We start from the raw sequence: 22140 nt of genomic DNA, 5'->3' as shown, positions 1-22140 counted from the left end.
GTTGGGCTTGAAATGGTTCGAGAGGTTGCCGAAGGGAAGCATCGAAGGGTGGCTACAGTTGGTGGAAGCCTTTGTGACGCGCTTCAAAACCAACACTAAGACGCCGAAGGAAGTTGACCACCTTCTCAGTGTCAAGATGGAGCCGAGCGACACGCTCAAGGCATACAACTCCAGATACTGGGAAACCTTCAACGAGATCTTGGATTGCCCGGTCAACCTTGCAATCACGCAGTATAAGCGTGGTCTCCCGGTCGGACATAGACTACGGGACTCGCTTACTATGCACCAGCCAACATTCATGGGCCAATTAATGCAGCGCATCAACGAGCACATCCGAGTAGAAGATGATGCGGCAGCATCTACCACGAAGGCAACTCCGGTAGCAACAGACAAGAGGTCAGCTGGCAAGGTGCACGCGGTCGGTTAAGAGACCAACCATTCAAATGATTACGCCGAGGAATTTGACCGAGGTCTAAATCGTCGAAACCGGGGTAGGGGTCGACGAAATGACCGAGATGAATACCCTCGCGACGACGTAGCTGATGTGAACAGAAGGTTGAAAGCCAGGACAAGCATCACCACGGTCTTTAAGATTCCAATTTATCGCATACTTAGTGAAATCCGTGATGAGGATTATATCTGGTTTCCTACTAAGTTGGGCAACGGACAGAAGGGTTTCAATTCGCGGTACCGTTGCACATTTCACCGGGAGCGCGGCCACCGGACAGAGGACTGTTTGCCTTTGAGGCAACACTTGGAAGAGCTAGTCGCAGCCGAACACCTGGACCTTTACATTGACGGGGGCATGAAGGCAAATCAAGCCCAGGTTGATCCGCGTGGACCGGATGACTTGGAGGCACCCCCTCGGGGCATTGTTAATGTTATCCACGGCATTGTGGAACCGGTGCGTGTGTGTGAACTCTGAGGTATGATCAAGAAAGCAGAGCACATGAGGGAAGTTTTGTCGGTCTAGCCCGCGATCAAAAGGGGCAAGACCGAAGAAAAAGACGTAATCAGTTTCTCTACAAGGGACCTAGAATGCATCCAGACGCAGCACAACGATGCCTTAGTAGTCACACTTCACGTGAAAGAATTCGATGTCAAGCGCATCTTGATCGATCAGGAAAGCTCGGTCGAGATCATGTATTACGACGCATTTAAACAGCTCAAGCTCCGGGATACAGACTTGGCTCCGGCAACTTCGCCACTGGTTGGTTTCAACTCACAACCTGAGTGGCCTTTAGGAAAAATTATCCTGCCGGTCAAAGCAGGATCCGTGGTCAAGCAAGTGGAGCTCTGGGTATTGCAGGTGCCATCTACTTATAACCTGATCCTTGGAAGGGGATGGCTTCACGCTATGCAAGCCGTAGCGTCGACCTTCCATCAGGTGATGAGATTTCCCTCGGCTACGGGGGCAATTGAGGACATTTGGGGTGATCAAGTCATGTCGAAGCAATGCTTCGTGGCAATCAATGCGAACCGAGCTGCCAAGGGCTTCGTCCAAATGATAGAGGGACCAGAAGACCGAGGAGTCCTTGACGATGTAGGCACTAGGGCCGAGGACAAAGTCGTTGAAGAATTGGTCCAAGTGCGAATTGATGCAGAGAGTCCGGACAGGTTCTTCTTGCTCGGCTCCAGCCTTACCGCATAGGAAAGGACCGAGATGGTTGAGTTTTTGATGGCCAATATCGAAGTCTTTGCATGGTCGCCTTATGACATGCCCAGCCTTGATCCGAGTTTTATTTGCCATCACCTAAACGTCTTCCCCGGAGCCAAGCCGGTCATTCAGTGAACAAGGAGATCGGCGCGGCATCACGCCGAAGTAGTTGCAGAGGAAGTGAAGAACTTGCTTGAGACACGAGCTATTCTGGAAGTGCACTACCCTCGGTGGATTTCAAACACGGTTGTTGTACCAAAGAAGAATGGGAAGTGGTGAGTTTGTGTCGACTATAAGGCCGTCAACCGAGCTTGCCCTGAAGACAGCTTTCTACTACCCAGAATAGACTAGCTCGTGGACTTAACGGCTGGACATAGCAGGCTCAGTTTCTTGGATGCCTACCGCGGTTATCATCAGATTGCCATGCATGGCCCCGACCACGAGATCACCGCCTTCATTACACCGAGGGGGCTCTTCTGCTATCGAGTCATGCCTTTTGGTTTGAAGAATGCCAGGGCAACTTTCCAAAGGATGGTGACCAAGACGTTCGCTCCTCTGCTAGGTCGGACAATGGAGGCTTATATTGATGATATGGTAGTTAAGAGCCGGCATCAAGTAGACCACTTGTCCAACTTTGCCGAGATGTTTGCCATTCTCAAACAACACAAGCTACGCCTGAATGCGTCCAAGTGTGCTTTTGGCGTGGGATCCAGAAAATTCTTAGGCTTCTTAGTCACGAACTGAGGCATCGAGGCAGACCCTACACAAATCAGAGCCGTACAAGAATTAAAGCAGCTGAGTTCGGCTAAGGACGTGCAGTATTTGGCCGGAATGGCCACCGCGTTTAACTGATTTATAAGCCGGTCATCAGATCGCTGCCTCCCCTTCTTTCAAGCTCTGAAATCAAAGTTCTCATGGGATGAAGAATGTGACCGGGCTTTGGCCGAGCTCAAGGAGTATCTTTCTTCAGCGCCACTGTTGGTAACACCAAAGCCTGGCAAAGAACTCTACCTTTATCTGGCCGTTTCACAGCATGCGGTCAGTGCGGTACTTGTCCGATCGGAAGGAATCAAGCATCTCCCTATCTTCTATGTCAGCAAAACCTTGCTACCGGTAGAGTCGAGATACTTGCTGCTGGAGAAACTTGCGTTGGCGTTGATGATAGCCTCCAGGAAATTGGCGCACTATTTCCATGCGCATACCATCATCGTTTTGACCGAGTTCCCCCTCAAAGCTTTGTTCACACTGGCAGATTTCTCCAGTCGAATTCTCAAGTGGGCGGTCGAACTAGGACAGTTTGACGTCAAGTTTCAGCCACGCACTGCCATAAAAGCCCAGACATTGGCAGACTTCATTGTTGAATTCTCACCTAGAACTCATCTGGTATGCCCGGTGGATATTGCCGCGGCAGATGAGGAGGTGAATACAGGCCAGATTGCAATAACACAGCTAGGCGATGACGGCGACGCGGAACTTGCACGCCCCGCCGAAGAACCTTCGGTCAATACAGTACCACAGCCTGGCGATGCGATGACAGAGTCGGGTATCGCTAACCAACCTGCTCCGTTCGGTACCGCGTCACCAAGGGAGGAAGAAATGGAACCACTCAGCACAGCGCCTGCAGCCGGCATAATACTGCAACCCGGCGATTTGCCTCCGGACTTAGGCATTACGGATCAACTTGCCGAGTCTGGCGCTGAATCGCCGAGGGGGGCTAAAGTGGAACCGCTCAACACAGAACTTGAAGCCGAACAGCCGAACAACCGTGATCCCATCAACCTTCGGGCCTCTTAGGACCCCTCAGATTGTTGGAAGCTCTTTGTTGGCGAAATGTGGAAACTTTTTGTTAATGGAGCCTCGAACTGTTACGATGCCAGGCTAGGTATAGTTCTGATTTCGCCAGATGGGCTGACTATCAAACATTCTATCACCCTTGGATTCTCCGCCTCAAACAACGAGGCTGAGTACGAAGCGCTTTTGACCGGGCTCAAGAGCGTGCTTCAGATGCACACATCCGAGCTCATGGTTTACAGTGATTCCCAGCTTGTGGTTAACCAAGTTTCTGGGGTTTACGAAGCAAGGGATGACAGAATGATGAAGTACCAGGCTATGGTCAGAAATCATATCAAGCGCTTCCAGGCAATAAGGGTCCAACAGATTGGCCAAGAAGAAAATGGCCGAGCAAATGAATTGGCCAGCCTTGCTTCCATGGTCGATAACACATCTCCCAACCCTCTCCTGATTGAATTCCTTTCGTGGCCCAGCATTGAGGAAACCGGGCAGACATAAGTACTTTGCGCCAAGCTAGGTCCGTCATGGATGGACCCTATTATCCTCTTTCTCAGAGACCGGACCCTTCCAGCCGAGAAGAAGGAAGCACATAAAGTCTGGGTGAAGTCAGAGCGGTTTTGGCTCTCTCCGTCAGGCGCTTTATACAAAAAGTCTTTTACCGGTCCTTATCTAAAGTGTGTGCACCCGAGCAGCGTGGACGCTTTCCTGTACGAAATTCACGAAGGTATTTGTGGCAGCCACATACGGGATAGATCTTTGGCCTACCAAGCTATTTTGCAAGGCTACTGGTGGCCGTGCATGCAAGCCGACGCGCAGAAGTATGTTTGCAAATGTAAGAAGTGCCAGAAGTTTGCCCACCAAATTCACCAACCGGCCAGAGAACTTCTTCCCCTCACCTGCCCTTGGCCCTTTGCGATGTGGGGGCTCGATATAGTGGGGCCACTCCCAACTGCACCAGGTAACCAGAAATTCTTCATCGCGGCCACAGACTACTTCACCAAATGGGTTGAAGCAGAGCCTTTGGCAACAATCAAGGAGAAAAACGTCAAGTGGTTTGTCTGGCAGAATGTGGTAACACGGTTTGGCGTCCCAAAAATTCTGATCTCTGATAACGGCACCCAATTTGACGGTCGCTTATTAAGAGGATTTTGTGAAGACTTGAAGATTGAATTCTACAACTCCACCCCGGCTTACCCCCAGTCTAATGGTCAAGCCGAAGCATCAAACAAGACCATCCTTGATGGGTTGAAGAAGAGGCTTGAGAAAGCCAAGAGAAAATGGGCCGAGGAACTCCTCAATGTCCTTTGGGCATACCGAACAACCCCGCGGCGATCTACCAGGGAAACACCTTTTGCTTTGGCTTATGGCATATAGGCGGTTATACCCTTGGAAGTTAGAATGCCCACCCTCAGAAGTGAAAGTTTTGAGCCCGAGCTGAACGCCGAAGCCATTGCCCTGGAATTGGACCTCGTGGAAGAACGCCGGGAAAAGACTCTCATCCATGTGGTCGCCTACCAACAAGAGCTCTCAAGGAAATACAACAAAACGGTGCACCCCAGACCGTTCAAAGTAGGTGACTGGGTCTTGAGAAAGATCATGGGCAATACCCTGGTGCCAGGTGAAGGCAAACTAGGGGCAAACTGGGAAGGACCTTACAAGATAATCGGTCTGGCGGGCAAGGGGGCATACCACTTGGAGGACCTGAAAGGTAGAGGAATACCCCGGCCATGGAATGCGGCCAACCTCAAACTGTACTATTTTTAGCTTTTGTTTTCTTTTTGTGCAAAGGAATTTTTTGCCTTACACTTCAGAATGTAATATTCTTTTCGTCAATATATAGAAGTGTCTCATCTTTGCCTTAGCATTCTGATTGTTGTTTTTCAATTTTGAAATTCTCAACCGTGATGTTTTACTCCGGTTGAATGAGTTGATGATTTGCTCAACTTTTAGTTTAAAATCGTGATGTTTTACTCTGGTTAAATATAGTTGATGATTTGCTCAACTTTGTAGTTTAAAACCGAGATGATTTACTCCGGTTAATGGAGTTGATGATTTGCTCAACTTTTTAGTTTAAAACCGTGATGTTTTACTCCGGTTAATTGAGTTGATGATTTGTGCAACTTTTAGATTCTCAACCGAGATGTTAACTTCGGTTGAATGAGTTGATGATTTGCTCAACTTTTAGTTTAAAACCGTGATGTTTTACTCCGGTTAAATATAGTCGATGGTTTGCTCAACTTTTAGTTAAAAATTGAGATGTTTTATTCCGGTCGAAGGAGTTGATGATTTATTCAAATTCGTGACTTCAACCGGGATGCTACTCAAGCTGGCTAGTCTCGTCGAGGTATTTTGTTCGGTTGAAGCTATTTCTCTTGAAGACCGTACAAACACTTGAAGGAAATTGAGTTTTTTCATTGATGAAAAAATAAGTACAAAGGGTGGGGCACTTAGCCCGGTTACATATTCAGGCAACAAGAGAAAGAAAACTAAACTAGGGGAGAAAGATTAGTGAATTCGTCCCCGGTTGGCTCCAGGTCGATTGTTGCTGTTTGGTCTTGGGCACCGGGCTGCTCTGGACAGTTCTCTTGTTGAGCATTATCCTCGGCTTCTTTTTCTCCTCATTCCTCGGCCTCAGCCTGCAATGCACTAAAGATATTGTTGGCGTATGGCATAAGATAAGTCGGCAAGAAGACAGCTAGAGGAGAGTCAAATATGTCGGTCCCAAGTCCTTGGCCAAGCTGTTCACAAGCAGTCTTCCAACCCACCTTGAAGTAGATATCTTGGGTGGCATAAACTTGCTTTGTGTAGCTCTCCTCGGCCTCCTTGAAGCCGGCATTATTGGCGTCCTCCAGCTCCTTCTTTCTTGACTATTTCAAGGCCTCCAGCTCACCCTTTATTGCATCTTTTTCCTGCTCGGTGGCACCTAGCTGGCCGAGCAATTTGTTGTTGTTTGCATTTGCGATTTGCAGAGAAGACTTGGCCCGTCCGAGCTCGGTTTGGAGGCTTACAACCTGGCTGGCAGAATCATTGGCCTTCTGCCGAAGTCGGTGAATGCGCTCCATGACCAAATGCTGCTTCTGGATGGCCTACAAGAATAAAGTTTGGTTAGAAAGGAAACCGAACAAACACTTGAGAAATTTTGAGAGAGGTTTGAGATTCTTACCTTGGTCATGGATTTGACCGATGACTTCACCAACCGGGTGTCTGGCACATGGTCACTGCCAACCACGTCGCTCGGTAGCAGGAGCGCTTTGGTGAGGTTAAAGGCGAGCAGATGCTCTTTGTCACCTTTGACAGAAGCTGTTGCCGGGATCTCTTTGCCCCGGTGTTTGAGCTACGGTTTCCATGCGGGCATGGGGTCGACCGTGACGGTAGGTTGCTTTGTATTAAGCTCCGCAACCAGCTCGGCAGATGGGTCTACACGAGGCCTTTTCCCAGCGCAGTGGATGTCTTAGCTTGCTTGCCCAGGACGGGAGATGCCAACGCCACCACGGCCTCGCTGGATTGACCGGTAGCAGGAGAGCGGGTTGGTATGCTCGGTATCTCTGTGGAGGTTGCTGTGAGTAAATTCTTGATACGGCTTCTCTTTTCCATTTCTTCTGCCTCGGTTAAACAGATGAAGAGGACGTCTGGCAGTGTGGGATCTGGAGGAGGTGATGGAGCACGGAGAAAATCTATGACCTTACTCCGGCGTGGAGCAGAATACCGGTATGTTGGAGTGTAGCCGAGGAGCTCGTTACAATTCCGGTTGTGGTAACGGAGCACGGTCCTGATGGCTGCTTTGTTGGGATTGTAGTAGTTAGCTTGCAAGGCTTGGATCGCTGCAAAGGAAAGAAGAGAAGTGTCAAGTACAGAATAGTGAAGATAAGTTGACCGAGCAGTTAGCACGGCTTACATGTCTCGCCAAAGTTCTTGCTAATGAACCAGCCCGGTACGTCAGCTGCTTCATAGTTACCAGACACCCAGAAGAAGTCGTCATCGTGTAATTCCTTGTTTGGGGTGCCGGTCACTATTTTCTCTTTGCGCGGTCTAATTTTTAAGTAATAGGCAAAGCCGTTGCCTGTGTGCCCAAGGGTGTATTGACGGAGTATCTCGGCTAAACCTAAGTTGGTTCCTAGTCAGTTGTTCAACTCGTGGACCCCGTTGATTATTCGGTAAGTGGTGGTTGAGACTTGAGTGGGTGCTAGCCCGGTGCAGCGCAAGAATTCGGCCACCAGTAGGTTGACCGGGAAGCGGAGGCCTCCTTCAATAATAGATAGCACGGTAAAGGGGCACTAGTCTAATTTGCCCCAAGGGGTTGTCTCAATTTCGCCTAGCTCTAGGTGGACGTTGGCCGGGATGCCATACTCCTCCCGGAATATAGCCAAGGCGGCCAGAGTGTCAACAAGGAAGCGGAATCGCCCCATGTGTAGCCGGCTGGTTTAGCTCGGCTGAATTGGTTTGGCACAGACTGGAGTTTAATGGCTGCTCGGTCTTTGAGAGCCTCGGTAATTGGTCAGTGGTCCCCTTGGACTCTGCAGGAAAAGGATGACAAGTGTAAGTGGAAGCGCGGTCGCGCAAAACGAGCTTGACTTTAGCCCGGTCATAAAGAGCACCAGACCACTTCGGTCGCGAAGGCAAACCAAGGAGCTCGGTCGCTCAAGCAGACCAGTTGTTGGCCCGGTTGAGCGGCCAAGTCTTCTGTCTACCTCAGTTTCTACTAAGGTTTTGGCAAACTTGTAAATTGCTCGGTCTAATTGTTTTTTGGATCAAAAAGCGATTGGGAGCCCGGTCCGCTCCAGTTCTTGGTGTGTTCATGTGTTCATCACAGGGACTAAAGAACATTGAAGAGAATAGGGGCAAGAGAGGGTTTTTGGGGGGGTATATCCTAAAACCTATGGATTTAGTGCCCTAAAATGTGAAAGATCAAATGAAATAAGCAAAAAAAGGAGGCTCGAAGGACTCACCAGTTAAGGGCAGGAGCTTGTTCTTCGAACACGAATGCAAGGGAGGGCAGGAACGAAACTTGCAAGAGGCACAGGAGCTCTAGAACAACTGGAACGCAGGAGAGTCAGTAAGATCGAGAGAAAGTGAGTTATGGCATGTTTGTAGGGGTGAAAGAGCGCCAAAAGTTTCGAATATGAAGGGACGTGATGGTTGGCTGCTCGAGGCCAATAGGCGAGAGACACGTGTCCCCAGAAACGGCAGCGTCAGAGTTGACGAGACAGGAGGGCAAGATGAGGCGTCGACCGAGCAAGTTTTGAAGACAGGCATGTCAACTAGCCCGGTCATCAGCTTGCAAACTGAGTACCGAGGAAGGGTTAACCCGGTCCGAATAAGTAATCCCAGTCACGCTTGCGCAGACGGAATTAAGGGGCAATTGAGAGGGAGATTTATGATCTGGACTGGGCCGTGGTAATGACCGGGCAGATTTGGGCCAAACACAGTTGGGCCGTGGTAGCATGGGCCTGCCCAGGAAGGCTTCGCTCGGTTAAGGCAAGGCATGGTTGAACTGAGCTACTTGGCTTCAGGGTGCAGAGACCGGTCGAGTGATGGTTTGGCCGAGATGTCCGCTGCCTCACTGGGTTCTACGGTTTGTAGGTTAGCCCGGTAGGAAGGCCGACTGCTAACCAGCATGAGCTGTCCCGAGCTCAGCTATGCCGGAATGCAACCGAGCTTGGTCGTCATTGAGCTTGGCGGGCGGAGTGCTTTGGCTAGCAACACAGCACGGCCTTTGGCAGCCGAGATGCTGCAGCCCGGCTGCCGAGCTCCCAGTAGTGTGGGCTGGCAACTTGGTTAGGTGATGTTCAGCTAGATTTGCGCTGGCAGATGGGATAGCAGCACCACGTGTCGAGAGACTAATGGGAGTAGATTTGGGGCACAGAAGGTATATAAGCGAGTCTGTGCCCCCCATGCTGGACAAATGAACATTTGGTGAGATATACACAAAACACTCAATCCTCTCTCTCTCTCTCTATCCCTATGTGTGTCTAACTTGATTGTCGGAGGGGTATTCCGGCCACACACCGCCGGGTAGCTCACCGCCGTTGTGCTCGTAGGTCGGTCGGACAGGCAGGAGCTTAGAAGAAAGGAGTACGGGCTTGCCGGAATATTTGCTCCTCGTACAGTTATTATTTGTGAAAATTATGATAGTTCACGATTTTGGATTATGAAAGTTGTTATATGTGTAACATCATAAATTTTTTATAATGTGTTGCCAAAAAAAGACAATAAAAATAAGATAAAAAGAAAAGAAGAATTACTTTTCAATAAAACATATTAAAAAAAATATATATACAAATATGGGGTTGCAACTCAAAATTTGTACTTCCACAACTTTTAAATTGCATCTTGCCATAGAAAGAATTGCATAACTATATTTTACTAATCATTATTATTTTTATTTTATTTTATATCTTGAATTGTTATTTTCTCAAAAAGAAAAGAGAAGAAAAAATTCACTAGTCATCTTCTCAAGTATTCTATACTTTAAAATGAGATATATATATTGTAGTCTTAAAGTAATATTTTATATTATTTAATATGATATATTTATTATTATTTTTTTGCCTTTTATAAACCAACATAAAAATAAAGAAAAAAATTAATAAAACATCCCTTACTAACTTTTCATAGTGTAATAGATCCAACATATATATATATATATATATATATTTATTAGTTTAGGTCCCTCACATTGATTGAATACACACCCACATATTATACATCCATATCAATACATTTAAATAGAGAGAGAATTGCCTCTTGGACAGCTTTATCATCGTTGGCTAGATCCGTAGCTTCGCGCTCTTTCTAAGCTTTACGCTGATCAGATCTCTTCATTCTTTAACAGATCTAAATCACATCACATAGCCGCCGTGGTGCTTCTATTAGTGACGGTAAGAATCGGAGATAGGGCGACAGAGGCTATAAAGAGGGAGGGAGGAAAAGAGAGAGAGAGAGACTAGTGATGGTAATGAAGAACATACTCAGGGCAACTTGTAGATTGCAAACTATCAAGACAACATTACATTATTGTGATTTGTATGACGCAAACAGAGAGTTGGAGTTTGTGAAGGTTTTGATGGCAATGACTCAAGCTTCCATGGTATTCAAAGTTGTATATGACCTTCACTATACATATATGTATATATATGCACAATATATTTCAAGTTTTGATCTAAATGTTGATCATAACAATCATTTTTTTTTCTTTAGATTTACTCAGGATAGTAAAGAACAAAATCTCTCTCTCTCTCTATTATGTGTAAAAATCTAGGTTTTGTGTTTAATTGTCTGATTTATTAAATGTTAATTTTGGTTTTTAAGAATATAGAGAGAAAGCATGACATTTGGACTGAATCAGTGAAATTTTGAAGTTATACATTTGCATATTCTGATACTATGCTTAACTCTGTTTTGTCTGAAAGATTGAAAGTTTGAATCTTAACATGCTTATAAAGATGCAAATCAGAGAAAATTGTGAACAAATTAGAGAAAATTCAAACTAGACAATTTTTTTTTTTTGTATTTTGAAATTTCTCTGGTTTGAAAACATAGAGAAAATTAGAGAAATTTTAGACAAATTTTTTTGTGTTTTGAAATTTCTCTAGAAAAATATTGAGGGACTCCAACCATTATAAAAATATTGTATGTCCTTTATCATTTAAAATCTTAATGTCAAGGATCTTAAAAAAAAATTTCCTAAATAATAATCACCTTGCTTGTTTCTACTTTTCAAAAAATACTTTTCAGAAAATTCTATTTTCTTATTTTTCGTGTTTTTTTGTTTTTACTGAATTTTTTTAATATTTTAAGCAATATTTTTACTTTTTAGACACACCTAACATAAATACACCTAAAAAGTAAAAAAAAATTGTAAAAAAAATCTTTTAAAAATTCACTAAATACCAAAAATACAAAAAAAAAAAATACAAGAATTCAGTACATTTTTTTTGTATTTTTATGTATTTATTAATTTTTTAAAATATTTTTTCACAAATGTTTTATTTTTTAGATACATCTAAGTAAGGTGCATCTAAAAAAGTAAAAAAAAATGTTTAAAATTTAAAAAATATTCACTAAAAACAAAAAACACAAAAAGTAAAAAGTCAATTTTCAAAAAACTTAATCCAGAAAACTCAAACCAAATACACTAAATATGTTTTTATTTTTTATTTTAATCAATAAATTGTTCTTACAAGTTAGAAATCACATATGCTTGCCACCACTAAATAATTTATTTTTATTTTTTTTTATTTTATAATTCAAACATATGGGGTATTTGATAATATGATTCAACATATAAAACTGAATGTATTAAGTGATAATCAATTAAGTAGGGTAAATTATACTTTGCACCCCTGTACTTTGCACCAAATTTCACTTTGACTCCTACACATGAAATCATGACAGTTAATCCCATACACTTTTAGTCAAAATCCCACTTTAATTACACATGAAATTACGACAGTCAACCTCTTGTATTTTTGGTCGAATCTCACTTTGGTCCCTACATAAAATATCAATGTCTCATTTCTATTACTCAATTGTTTAAATCTTTAACAGAATCTAATCATGTGACATGAATGTAACTACAACATGAACGTAAGAGAGAAAAATTATCTATATTTTTTACCAATACACACTTTGTCCCAAAATTTATATCAAATTATGATTGTATTAGGCTTGAAAAAAACACAGATTGTGAACGATTAAGAAGATGAACTAGGGTTTTGCATAAGTTAGAATCACAAAACTCTGTTTTTCATGATAACACAATCTTCTATTTATTCATCTTCCTTTCTCTTTGATTTCTTTGTCATATTTTTTATTATTTCAAAAGCTCTATTTTTTTTTTTGGGGGTCTCTTTGTCCAAATTTTTAGCATACGAACATATATATATATATATATATTATATGATATATGTCTCACGTGCTTACCACGCAGGACAAAATATATTGGTGAGAAACATTGTTAATTTTCCTCTCTTACACTCATTTCGTAGTCATATATTTGTCACATTATTGTATTTTATTAAAGATTTAAAAATAAAGCAACAGAAGAGTGACATTGACATTTGTGACACTTGTGACACTTGTGTGAGGATTAAAGTGGGTTTTCAGCAAAAATGTTGGGGATTGATTGTCACAATTTTATGTGTAGAGATCAAAGTGGGATTTGACTAGAAGTGCAAGGGGTTGACTGTCATGATTTCATATGTAGGGGCCAAATTAGGATTTGGTAAAAAGTGCAGGGGTGCAAAGTGTAATTTATCCCAAATTAAGTCTATTTGATAACCACAATTGATATCACTTTAAATTTTAAGTGTCGTTTCAAATATAGGCTAAAACTGAAAAACATTTTAAGACATATGAAACTTACTTAATTTTGATTGAACTTATAAGTATTAATATAAGTATCAATATATACACTATTATAAACTTATCACCACTACTGCAATTATCATGCCACCGCCACCATTACCCCTACCACCACCACCACCACCGTCGCTACTACTGCCATTCCACCACTACCACCGCCATCATTGTCGCTACCGCTACCACCACCATCACCACCATGCCAATATCACCACTACCACCACTATCACAATATAAAATTAAATTATACAATTTAAAAATAATAAATTTCAAATTTATTTTTATACATATCAAACAATTTATTTTTAGTTCAACACTTAAATTTGTATCAAATAATTTTTCAATTTAAAAAATTCAACATTCAATTTTTAAATTTCAGTTTTATTAAATACCACCATACTAAATAACTTAACATAAAAAAGTATGAATAACTAAATTCATTTGAAGCAAATCAATTTGGCATCAAAGTATATTTGTATAGGTAATGCTACAATACACACCTGAAAACGGGTGTATAATTTGCAAGTATTTCACAAAATATTATAATCGAACCACTTTTTGTTATAATTTAATGGATCATAATTAAACATCTTTAAAGCATAATCAAAGATTTCTTTAATCATAACTAAAATTATAACCACAATACGTTATACCCAACACCACAATTTGTTATAATCAAATACTACTTAAGACATAACTAATTTTTTTTAGTTATAATCAAAATAACAATCATAATAAAGAAAAATCAATATCATAATGAGTTATAAGCAAGTTACAATTAACACCAAATGAGCCATAATCAAAAGCCAAAAAGGTCTGGTGCATATTATATACACAACTTTTTGAAGGTGTCTATTACATTATTTCTCTCTCTTATATATTCAATCGGTAAGAGATTGATTATAAATATAAAAAGGGTAAATTTAAAATACATCCCCTAATATTTGATTAAAATACGAATCGTTCTCTGTGATTTTAAAAATTACATTCCACCCCTTGAGGTTTCTAATTTCATAACAAATCGCCCATTTTATTAATAAATCATCAAGTCAATTAGTAGTTTCTTTTTTTTTTTTGATCGGCAAAGAAAACTTTATTGATGATGCACGTACAAAGTACAATGAAAGACATCAATAAAAAGGAGCTTGGAGCTAGAACAAGCTCCAACCTCCTAGTTGGTGAGAAACCAACAAACAAAGAAAAAAAAAAAACAACAACACGAAACCAGAAGCCAAGACTATGCAGCCCTGAAGACAACTATGGAGCTGGAACAAGCTTTCAGCATCACCTCTATTCAAACAGCAATATGAATACTGCAGGTATTAACATTATCAATCAGCATCATCTCTGATCATTCACATAGCAATAACACAGCAATGACAGATCAAACCAGATTAGGTAGCCCAAAAACCTTTGAGAGCAGAGAAGCCATAGAACAATAAAAAACAAGACATCCAGATAGCAACCAAACCACTGAATACATTCTCCTGTTCTGCATGGGACTTGAATATACCAGTTTCTACCAGAATGAACAAGACAGAATAATAGAGCAGCTAATAGAGCATACTAGGATTAACAGACCAGATGAACCAGACTAACAAAGCAGCTCAGATGAAGCAGATTAACATACAGAATAGATTAACAAATCTGATGAACTAGATCAGATGAAGTAGATTAACAGATCAGTTGAAGTAGATTAATCAGATCAACTCAGATGAAGTAGATTAATAGCATAGCAGCAGATTAATAGCATAGCATCAAAGCGGACTCCACAAAAATATCAACTAGATCACGCTCACTAAGTGACATCATGAAACACCCCTGGATCCATCTCCCAAGCAAAATCTAATGTGCTCCAGATTAAAAATGAAATCATGCACAGAGAACCTACAATCCTTAAATACCTCCTTAAACCAGACAGCCATTCTAACCTTAATCAGATCAGAAACACCCTTCCCACTTGGGGCAACATCTCGAAATAAGCATTCATTGCGATGGTTCCATAGAGACCACATAACAGCCATAGGAAGAGCTTTCCATATCAACCTCACATTTTTCCGAAACCACACCCCTGCCCACCAGTCAAGAACAGCCTCCACTGAATCTGGCAAAGCACCTTGGACATCCCACCATTTTAGTATTGCAGACCACACACTCCAAGCCACTCGGCATGACAATAACACATGGTTAATTGACTCAACCCCAGATTTGCACAGGCAGCATACTGATGATGCATTAGCATGCAGTACACCAATCTTGGTAAGAAATTCTGTAGTCTTTAATTTGCTTTTCCAAGTAAGCCATCCAAGAAATTGAACTCTAGGTGGAATGTGTTTTACCCAAATCCTTTTACTGATTGGGCTGAAGCTACCAAAACCATCTGCTATAAATCTGTACATTGATTCAACCGAAAAACTCCCTGTTTTTGAAGCCATCCAAACTAGTGTATTTTCTTCAGAGTTCCTAATAACTGAGCCTGCTTGAAGCTGGTTTTTCAATCTGGTTACCTCCAAACTTTCCCAATCATACAATACCCTTCTAAACTGGAACACCCACTCACCAGTATCCTCCTTCCTCTCCATCATAGCAGCTAGAGTCTCGCCCTTTTCACCTACCAACCTATACAAGAGTGGGAATTCATCTTTGAGACATAAGTTGTTACACCATTTATCTACCCAAAACTTAACTTTATGGCCATTCCCCACTTTCACATTATAGTTACTCAGAAAGAACTCCAGCAGATTGCCACTCTGATCAGATCCTGATAATATGTCTTTCCACATTTTAGAAAACCTGCTAATGGGGCTAGCAGGAGGGCTCCAACTCCCATCCTCTAACTGATATTTGCTACAAATGACTCTTCTCCACAAAGCTTTGTTCTCAACCCCAAACTTCCACCTCCATTTCAACAAAAGGCAATCATTAACCTCCTTAACTCTCCTTACCCCCAAACCCCCTTGCACCACTGGTTTAGCTACTTCCTTCCATTTTACCAAGTGAACCTTCCTCTTCAATTCAGATCCACCCCAGAGGAAAGAAGCCTGAATCTTATCCAGGCCTCTGGCTACCCCTTGAGGCAACTTATACAATGACAAATAGTAAATGAGCAGAGAGGACAGAACAGATTTAATTAACGTAAGTCTCCCAGCAAATGAAGGTAATTTTCTTTTCCAGCCTATTAATTTGCTTCTAAACTTGTCCAATACAGGGCTCCATGTTGCTTTCCTACTTGGGTTAGCACCCAATGGGAGTCCAAGGTACTGAAATGGCAAAGTTCTTACTTCACAATTTAACACTGAAGCAAACTCCAGCATCTCCTCATCTGGAACACACACACCACTAACTATACTTTTGTGGTAGTTTATCTTTAGACTTGAAAGCATCTCAAAACACCTCAGAATCTTCTTAAGATTTCGCACCTCCCGAACATTGGCTTCACACAATTTTAGTGAATCATCTGCAAACTGAAGGTGAGTAAGATCCACCCCACCTGAGCCAATCTTCACCCCTTTTATTATCCCCAAATTCAAAGCTCTTGACATTAAAATGCTCAACCCCTCTGCAGCTATATTAAACAAGAAGGGGGATAGGGAATCCCCTTGTCTAAGACCTCTTTGAGGACTGAATTCCTCAGTAGGAGCTCCATTGACAAGCACAGATAATCTCGCAGAAGTTATACGCACCCTAATCCACTCCACCAATTTCTCTCCAAATCCAAAATTTTCCGTCATTGAGAACAGAAACTCCCAATTCAGTGTGTCAAAAGCTTTCTCAAAATCAGGTTTTAATATCAAACCTTTCTTCCTAGATTTCTTCCAACTATCCACAACCTCATTAGCCACCAACACACCATCTAGGATGTTCCTACCTCCAATAAATGCTGATTGATTCACACTAATGATGTGAGGGATGATTGCCTTCAACCTCGAGGATAAAACCTTGTGAGGATTTTATACAATGACCCAACCAGGCTGATAGGTCTGTAATCGGCTAAACCCATAGGATTCTCCTTCTTAGGGACCAAAGTAATGAATGAACTGTTTATCCCTCTAACTAGCTTACTGTTTTTATGGAAATCAACCATGAAAGATAGCACATCAGACTTCATTACCTTCCACAATTTCTGAAAGCATGTCAAGTTAAACCCACCTGGGCCTGGAGCCCTGTTACTATCACAACCCTTAACAGCACTCCATATCTCTTCCTTAGAAAATTCTGCTTCCAACAAATCAAAATAGGGACTTTCCCTCACTGGCTGGAAGGGTCTCTCCAATAAAGGCTTACACTTCCAAACCTCAGTAAATTGTTTTTGAAAATGAGCTTGGAACTCTTGCTTAACTTTGCATGGATCATCAAATGCCACATCCCCAATGGTTAGAGAGTTAATTTCATTTCTCCCCTGTCTACACTTAACTATCACATGAAAATACCGAGTGTTTTTATCCCCATTCAAATTCCAGTTGAGTCTTGACTTTTGTAACCACAACCAGTCCACCATTCTAGTTAACCTGCAAGCTTTAGCTCTAGCCTCCCTTTTTCTAGCTTTTTCTACCTCTTCAGGCTCCTTTTCTTCTGCTACCAGATCAAACATATGAAGTTCATCCTCTACTTGCTTCAACTTAGTATTCACATTACCAAAAACTTAACAATTCCACTGTTTAAGTGCTATTTTCAACCCTTTCAGCTTCTGAAATAATCTAAAACCAGCCCATCCCTCCATCTGCTGCTCCTTCCATCACTTTTCCACAAAAGGTAGGAAATTAGTATGTAGAGTCCAGGCATTTATAAACCTAAAGGGTCTAGGGCCCCAATCTCTCTCATCTTCCATTAAAAGTAAAGGGTTATGATCAGACATAACTCTAGGTAACCCCCACAACTTCAGATTGAAAGATTTCAGCTATTTTGGATCCGCTAAAACCCTATCAATTTTGCTCTATTTCTCCCCTTCCCTGGCATTACATCATGTATACCTTCTACCCAATAGGGGCAAGTCATTCACCTTACTTTTATCAATGAAATCATTCAATTCCTTCATACCTCTCTCCCTCCTAGAACAACCTTTCCTCTCTCCAATATTTGTAATTTCATTAAAGTCCCCCTTATACACCAGGGATTAGAAAACTCCTCCTTTAGTTTCAAAAGACACTCCCACAATTTCCTTCTCTGACCCACTTCATTAGGAGCATACAAATTAATTAAGACACATTCAAAGGAGAAGGATAAAGTACCTGAGAGAAGAATGAATCTTCTATTACAACAGCAACTTAATACCTGAAACACACCTGGATCCCATATGCATAATAGGCCACCTGCAGATACTTCAGCATCCACAGTCATGAATTCCAACCTATTCCTAGCCCAGAGTTCCTTAATCTCCTTTTCTGACAAAGATGCCTTCTTTATTTCCTGGAATAGAGCAATATCAACTCCTCTAGCTTTCAACATACACTTAATTTTAATCCTTTTTTCCTTTCTTCCCAAACCCCTTACATTCCATGTTAGTATCTTTATCAATTAGTAGTTTTTAATGATGTTAAAGATATGTTTTAATTAAAAATTAAGGTAATTTTATTATTGTATAGGATAACAATTATAAATTTCATTTTTTAGTTAATTTTGTTAAATAAAAAATTCTAATAAGGGGATATTTGTAATTTTTCAAAATACTGGAGACAATCTGTATTTTAAGCAAATCTCAAGAGGTGCATTTGTAATTTACCTATATAGAAAATATTACATAAGAAAATTAAAATCCAAAAATAATTAGCATGTCAATAATTACCAAACCCAACAACCACCGCAAAAAATAACCAAACTTAAAAAAATAAAAAAATAAAATAACTACATACAATTTTCATATTTTAAACAACACATGAAGTAAATTACACTCATGCCATGTGGCCTTCACTTGCATGCATGGTGCATCTTAACACCTCACACCAGCATAGAAACAAACCATGCAAATACGAACACACCACCTTTGTAACCTTTAAGTCAGATCATTGCCACATACCCAAACTAAAACACACCATGTGTAAACCAGATAGTGTTTTATCATTCATGCAATTCAACAACACACAAACAAGATAGTGTTTTATCATTCATGCAATTCAACAACACACAAACACATGCATGAAAGAAGAAGAAAAAAAAAATCAAATGACTCACCAACTCATCTCTTACATGGCAAACCGAAACCCTCCCTCCCTCTGCTATAAATACCCACCAAAACCCAATTCTCCACTTCACATCAAAGTACACACACACCACTGCACAGCACACAGTCTTGCAATAATGGGTTGTACTTCTTTGCTCTTTCTTGGGATTGGCTTGCTTGCTTTATTCCATGGCTGTTTTGCTCAGTTAGAGCAAATAGAACAACAGCAGGACGAGTACCAATTTCTAGGGTTGAGAGGAGCGCAGCAACAGCCCCAGCACCGGCTCTGAGCGAGAACCGACTGTCAGATCAGAAGCTTAATGCCTTGGAACCCAACCGTCAGCTCGAGGCGGAGGCCGGTTTGACGGAGATTTGGGATCAGAACAACGATGAGTTGGAGTGCGCCGGTGTGGCGGCGATTCGCTACACTATTCAGACTAGGGGGCTTTTGTTGCCTTCCTACACCAATGCTCCTCAGCTCTTCTATGTCATCCAAGGCTAGTTTTATAAATTATTCAATATCATTTATGACGATACGACAAACACATCATAATGTGGGTTTCAAAAGTCGAGATGTGTTTGTTGTATTGTTATGTTAATGTCATCAATGGCACTAGTATCTACTCCTACGTTGGAGTTTAAATGCACAGCCGTGCTATTAACACATGAACATTAAAATATAACTAGTTTTTTATTTTTTTATTGTGTTTAAAACTTTCATACATTTTACAGGTAGAGGTCAACAAGGGACAGCAATTCCTGGGTGTCCAGAGTCATTTGAATCAACATCGTCATCATCAGAATCTGGTGATGAGGAAAGGCAAAGGAGACGAGACAGACATCAGAAGGTTCGAGCGATTCGAGAAGGTGATGTTATCGCTCTACCGGCCGGAGTTACCCATTGGGCTTATAACGATGGAGAGATCCCTCTCGTGTGCATCTCACTTCTTGACATGGGCAACGATGCCAATCAGCTCGATCTCAACTTCAGGGTAAAATCAAAAAATTAAAAAAAAAAAAACCTTTGCATATTTTGATTCACAACAACAATATAACAAATTAATTGAATTTTTTTATAGAATAAATTTAAGCACAAAGAAACAGATGTTCAACAAACTAATAAAGTAATTTTTAAGTATGGAAAATGATATTTATACTCAACTTATTATATACATATACTTTGTGCATTTATGTAACTAAATGTTATTTAGATGGGTAGTCTGTTTAAAATAATAAATCCCAAAACATTGTGCACATAAATTAATTAAATATACGTTTATTTTATATCACTACTCTTTTTAAACTATATATTTTAATTTAATTTTTAATTTTTTTTATTACTTAAACTATATAATAAATAAGAATAATGCTGTAAAGACAAGAAAATTATAAAAAAAATGATGTAGGTGGATTGAAATGTATTATTTTAAAACAAACTATCCAGTTTTTTAATTTAAAAAATGCCACAACTATCTAATTCTAGTAAAAAATTCTGTACGAAAATTATATGAGAAAATTTTTTATGTACAATTTTCTCACTATGTAGTTGGAAGAGCTACAAATTAAGAATTTATACTTTTTATAGAAGTTGATATAAGTCTTATAATTAATGATAGAAACACAAAAATCACAATGTAAGACAAACTTATTCTGATGGTGAGTGTCATTACATTACTAGAAATTCTTCCTAGCCGGAAACCCACAACGCCAACAACAAAGCCTTAGCCGACAAGAACCTCGTCGTGGCCAACAAGAAGACGCTGGCAACGCTTTTGATGGCACTGACGAGGATACGTTGGCCGAGGTTTTCAAAATTGATAGAGAGACAGCAAGGAACTTACAAGGCCGAGATGATCAGAGGGGTATAATATTGTCCAAGCCGAAAGAGATATCGAGGTGATAAGCCCACAATATCAAGGAGAAGAATGAGAGAGACAAAGAGAAAGAAGCGCCAACACCGTCAACACCATATGCACATTGAGGCTTAGGGAGAACATAGGCAGGTCAACTCGTGCCGATGTATATAATCCACGTGGCGGACGTATTAGCACCCTCAACGGTCAAAACCTCCCCATTCTCAACGCTCTCCGACTCAGCGCTGAGAGAGGGTTCCTTTACCAGGTATGAAAAAATGATGTATAAGCTGTTAAGCTAAAGCTATCCGAGATGATTGGTCTAATTAGGTCAAACATCTCGGTTATTATTTCAGCATAGGCAACTATTTTTCTTTTTATTTGTTTCTTATGATAATAAAACTCGTTAACATTTTAATGTTCAGAATGCTATCATGGCACCTCATTGGAACGTCAACGCCCACAGTATAATCTACATCATTAGAGGAAGCGGCCGCATCCAGGTTGCCTGGAATGCAGGAAGATCCATGTTTGACGGGCAGGTTCAAGAGGGCCAACTCATAGTCATTCCACAAAATTTTGCACTCATAAAGAAGGCTAGTAGCCAAGGGCTAGAGTGGATTGCCTTCAAGACCAATGACAATGCAATCACTAGCCCGCTCGCCGGAAGGTTGTCGGCCATCCGAGGCATGCCGGAGGAGGTGTTGATGAACTCTTATGATATTTCAAGGGAAGAAGCTAGGAACTTGAAGTTCAATAGAGAGGAATTGACAGTGTTTGGTCCAGGGTCTAGGTCTCAGAGGGCCAATAAAGGAAAAAAAGCTTAAGTGTACTTAATAATCTATGATGATGTATGTAATGTAAGGCCTTAATTAGAAAATAAATGTCCTAATGGCCTTGGGGACTGAGTTTAAATTTCCTCTTGTATGCGGGACTATGGTGTGTTTAATGTACGAGTTAACAAAATGTTTCTTTCTTTCATGTTTTACTACATGCGTTTTGTGTATTAAGATTTTCGTTATTTATTTGTTTATTTATTTCGATGAAGTATTTTTGGTTTACACATTGCAACATTATGATTTTATTTGGGGACTCTGTGTCAATTCCATTTTGATAAGTTAATTCGGTTATTTATTTTTATTTTTTTTACCACATACTCTACTTCTTCTTTTTTTTTTTTTTGATTTTTTATTCTTTATATATTAATCAAATAATTTAATTCCTTTATTTTTTAAGTCACCTTATGAATATCATTAATATTCTTGCATTCAAACATTTGGCCAAAGTTAGTAGCTAGGGTTGCTGTGGCCATTTTTGGTTTC

General features: G+C 40.9%; 1 protein-coding gene and 1 pseudogene across 1 annotated transcript; one reads left to right on the top strand and one right to left on the bottom strand.

Annotated features, from left to right (window-relative positions):
- Positions 1 to 6315: 6315 nt before the first annotated feature.
- LOC145795718 (uncharacterized) lies at positions 6316 to 18253 on the bottom strand. The gene is made up of 7 exons (XM_082880588.1): positions 18080 to 18253; positions 16920 to 17426; positions 14713 to 16746; positions 14220 to 14327; positions 14034 to 14121; positions 6929 to 7269; positions 6316 to 6534 (listed from the first exon to the last, which is right to left on the bottom strand). The coding sequence occupies exons 1-7, from the start codon at positions 18251 to 18253 to the stop codon at positions 6316 to 6318; spliced, it is 3471 nt and encodes a 1156-aa protein (XP_082736714.1).
- An 849-nt stretch (positions 18254 to 19102) lies between these two features.
- Positions 19103 to 21645, top strand: LOC114297767 (11S globulin seed storage protein 1-like; annotated as a pseudogene).
- Positions 21646 to 22140: the final 495 nt, after the last annotated feature.

This window comes from Camellia sinensis, chromosome 7, assembly GCF_055761805.1.
Source record: "Camellia sinensis isolate YWXY chromosome 7, ASM5576180v1, whole genome shotgun sequence".
Lineage (NCBI taxonomy): Eukaryota > Viridiplantae > Streptophyta > Magnoliopsida > Ericales > Theaceae > Camellia > Camellia sinensis.
This window is presented reverse-complemented; position numbering and strand designations above follow the sequence as displayed.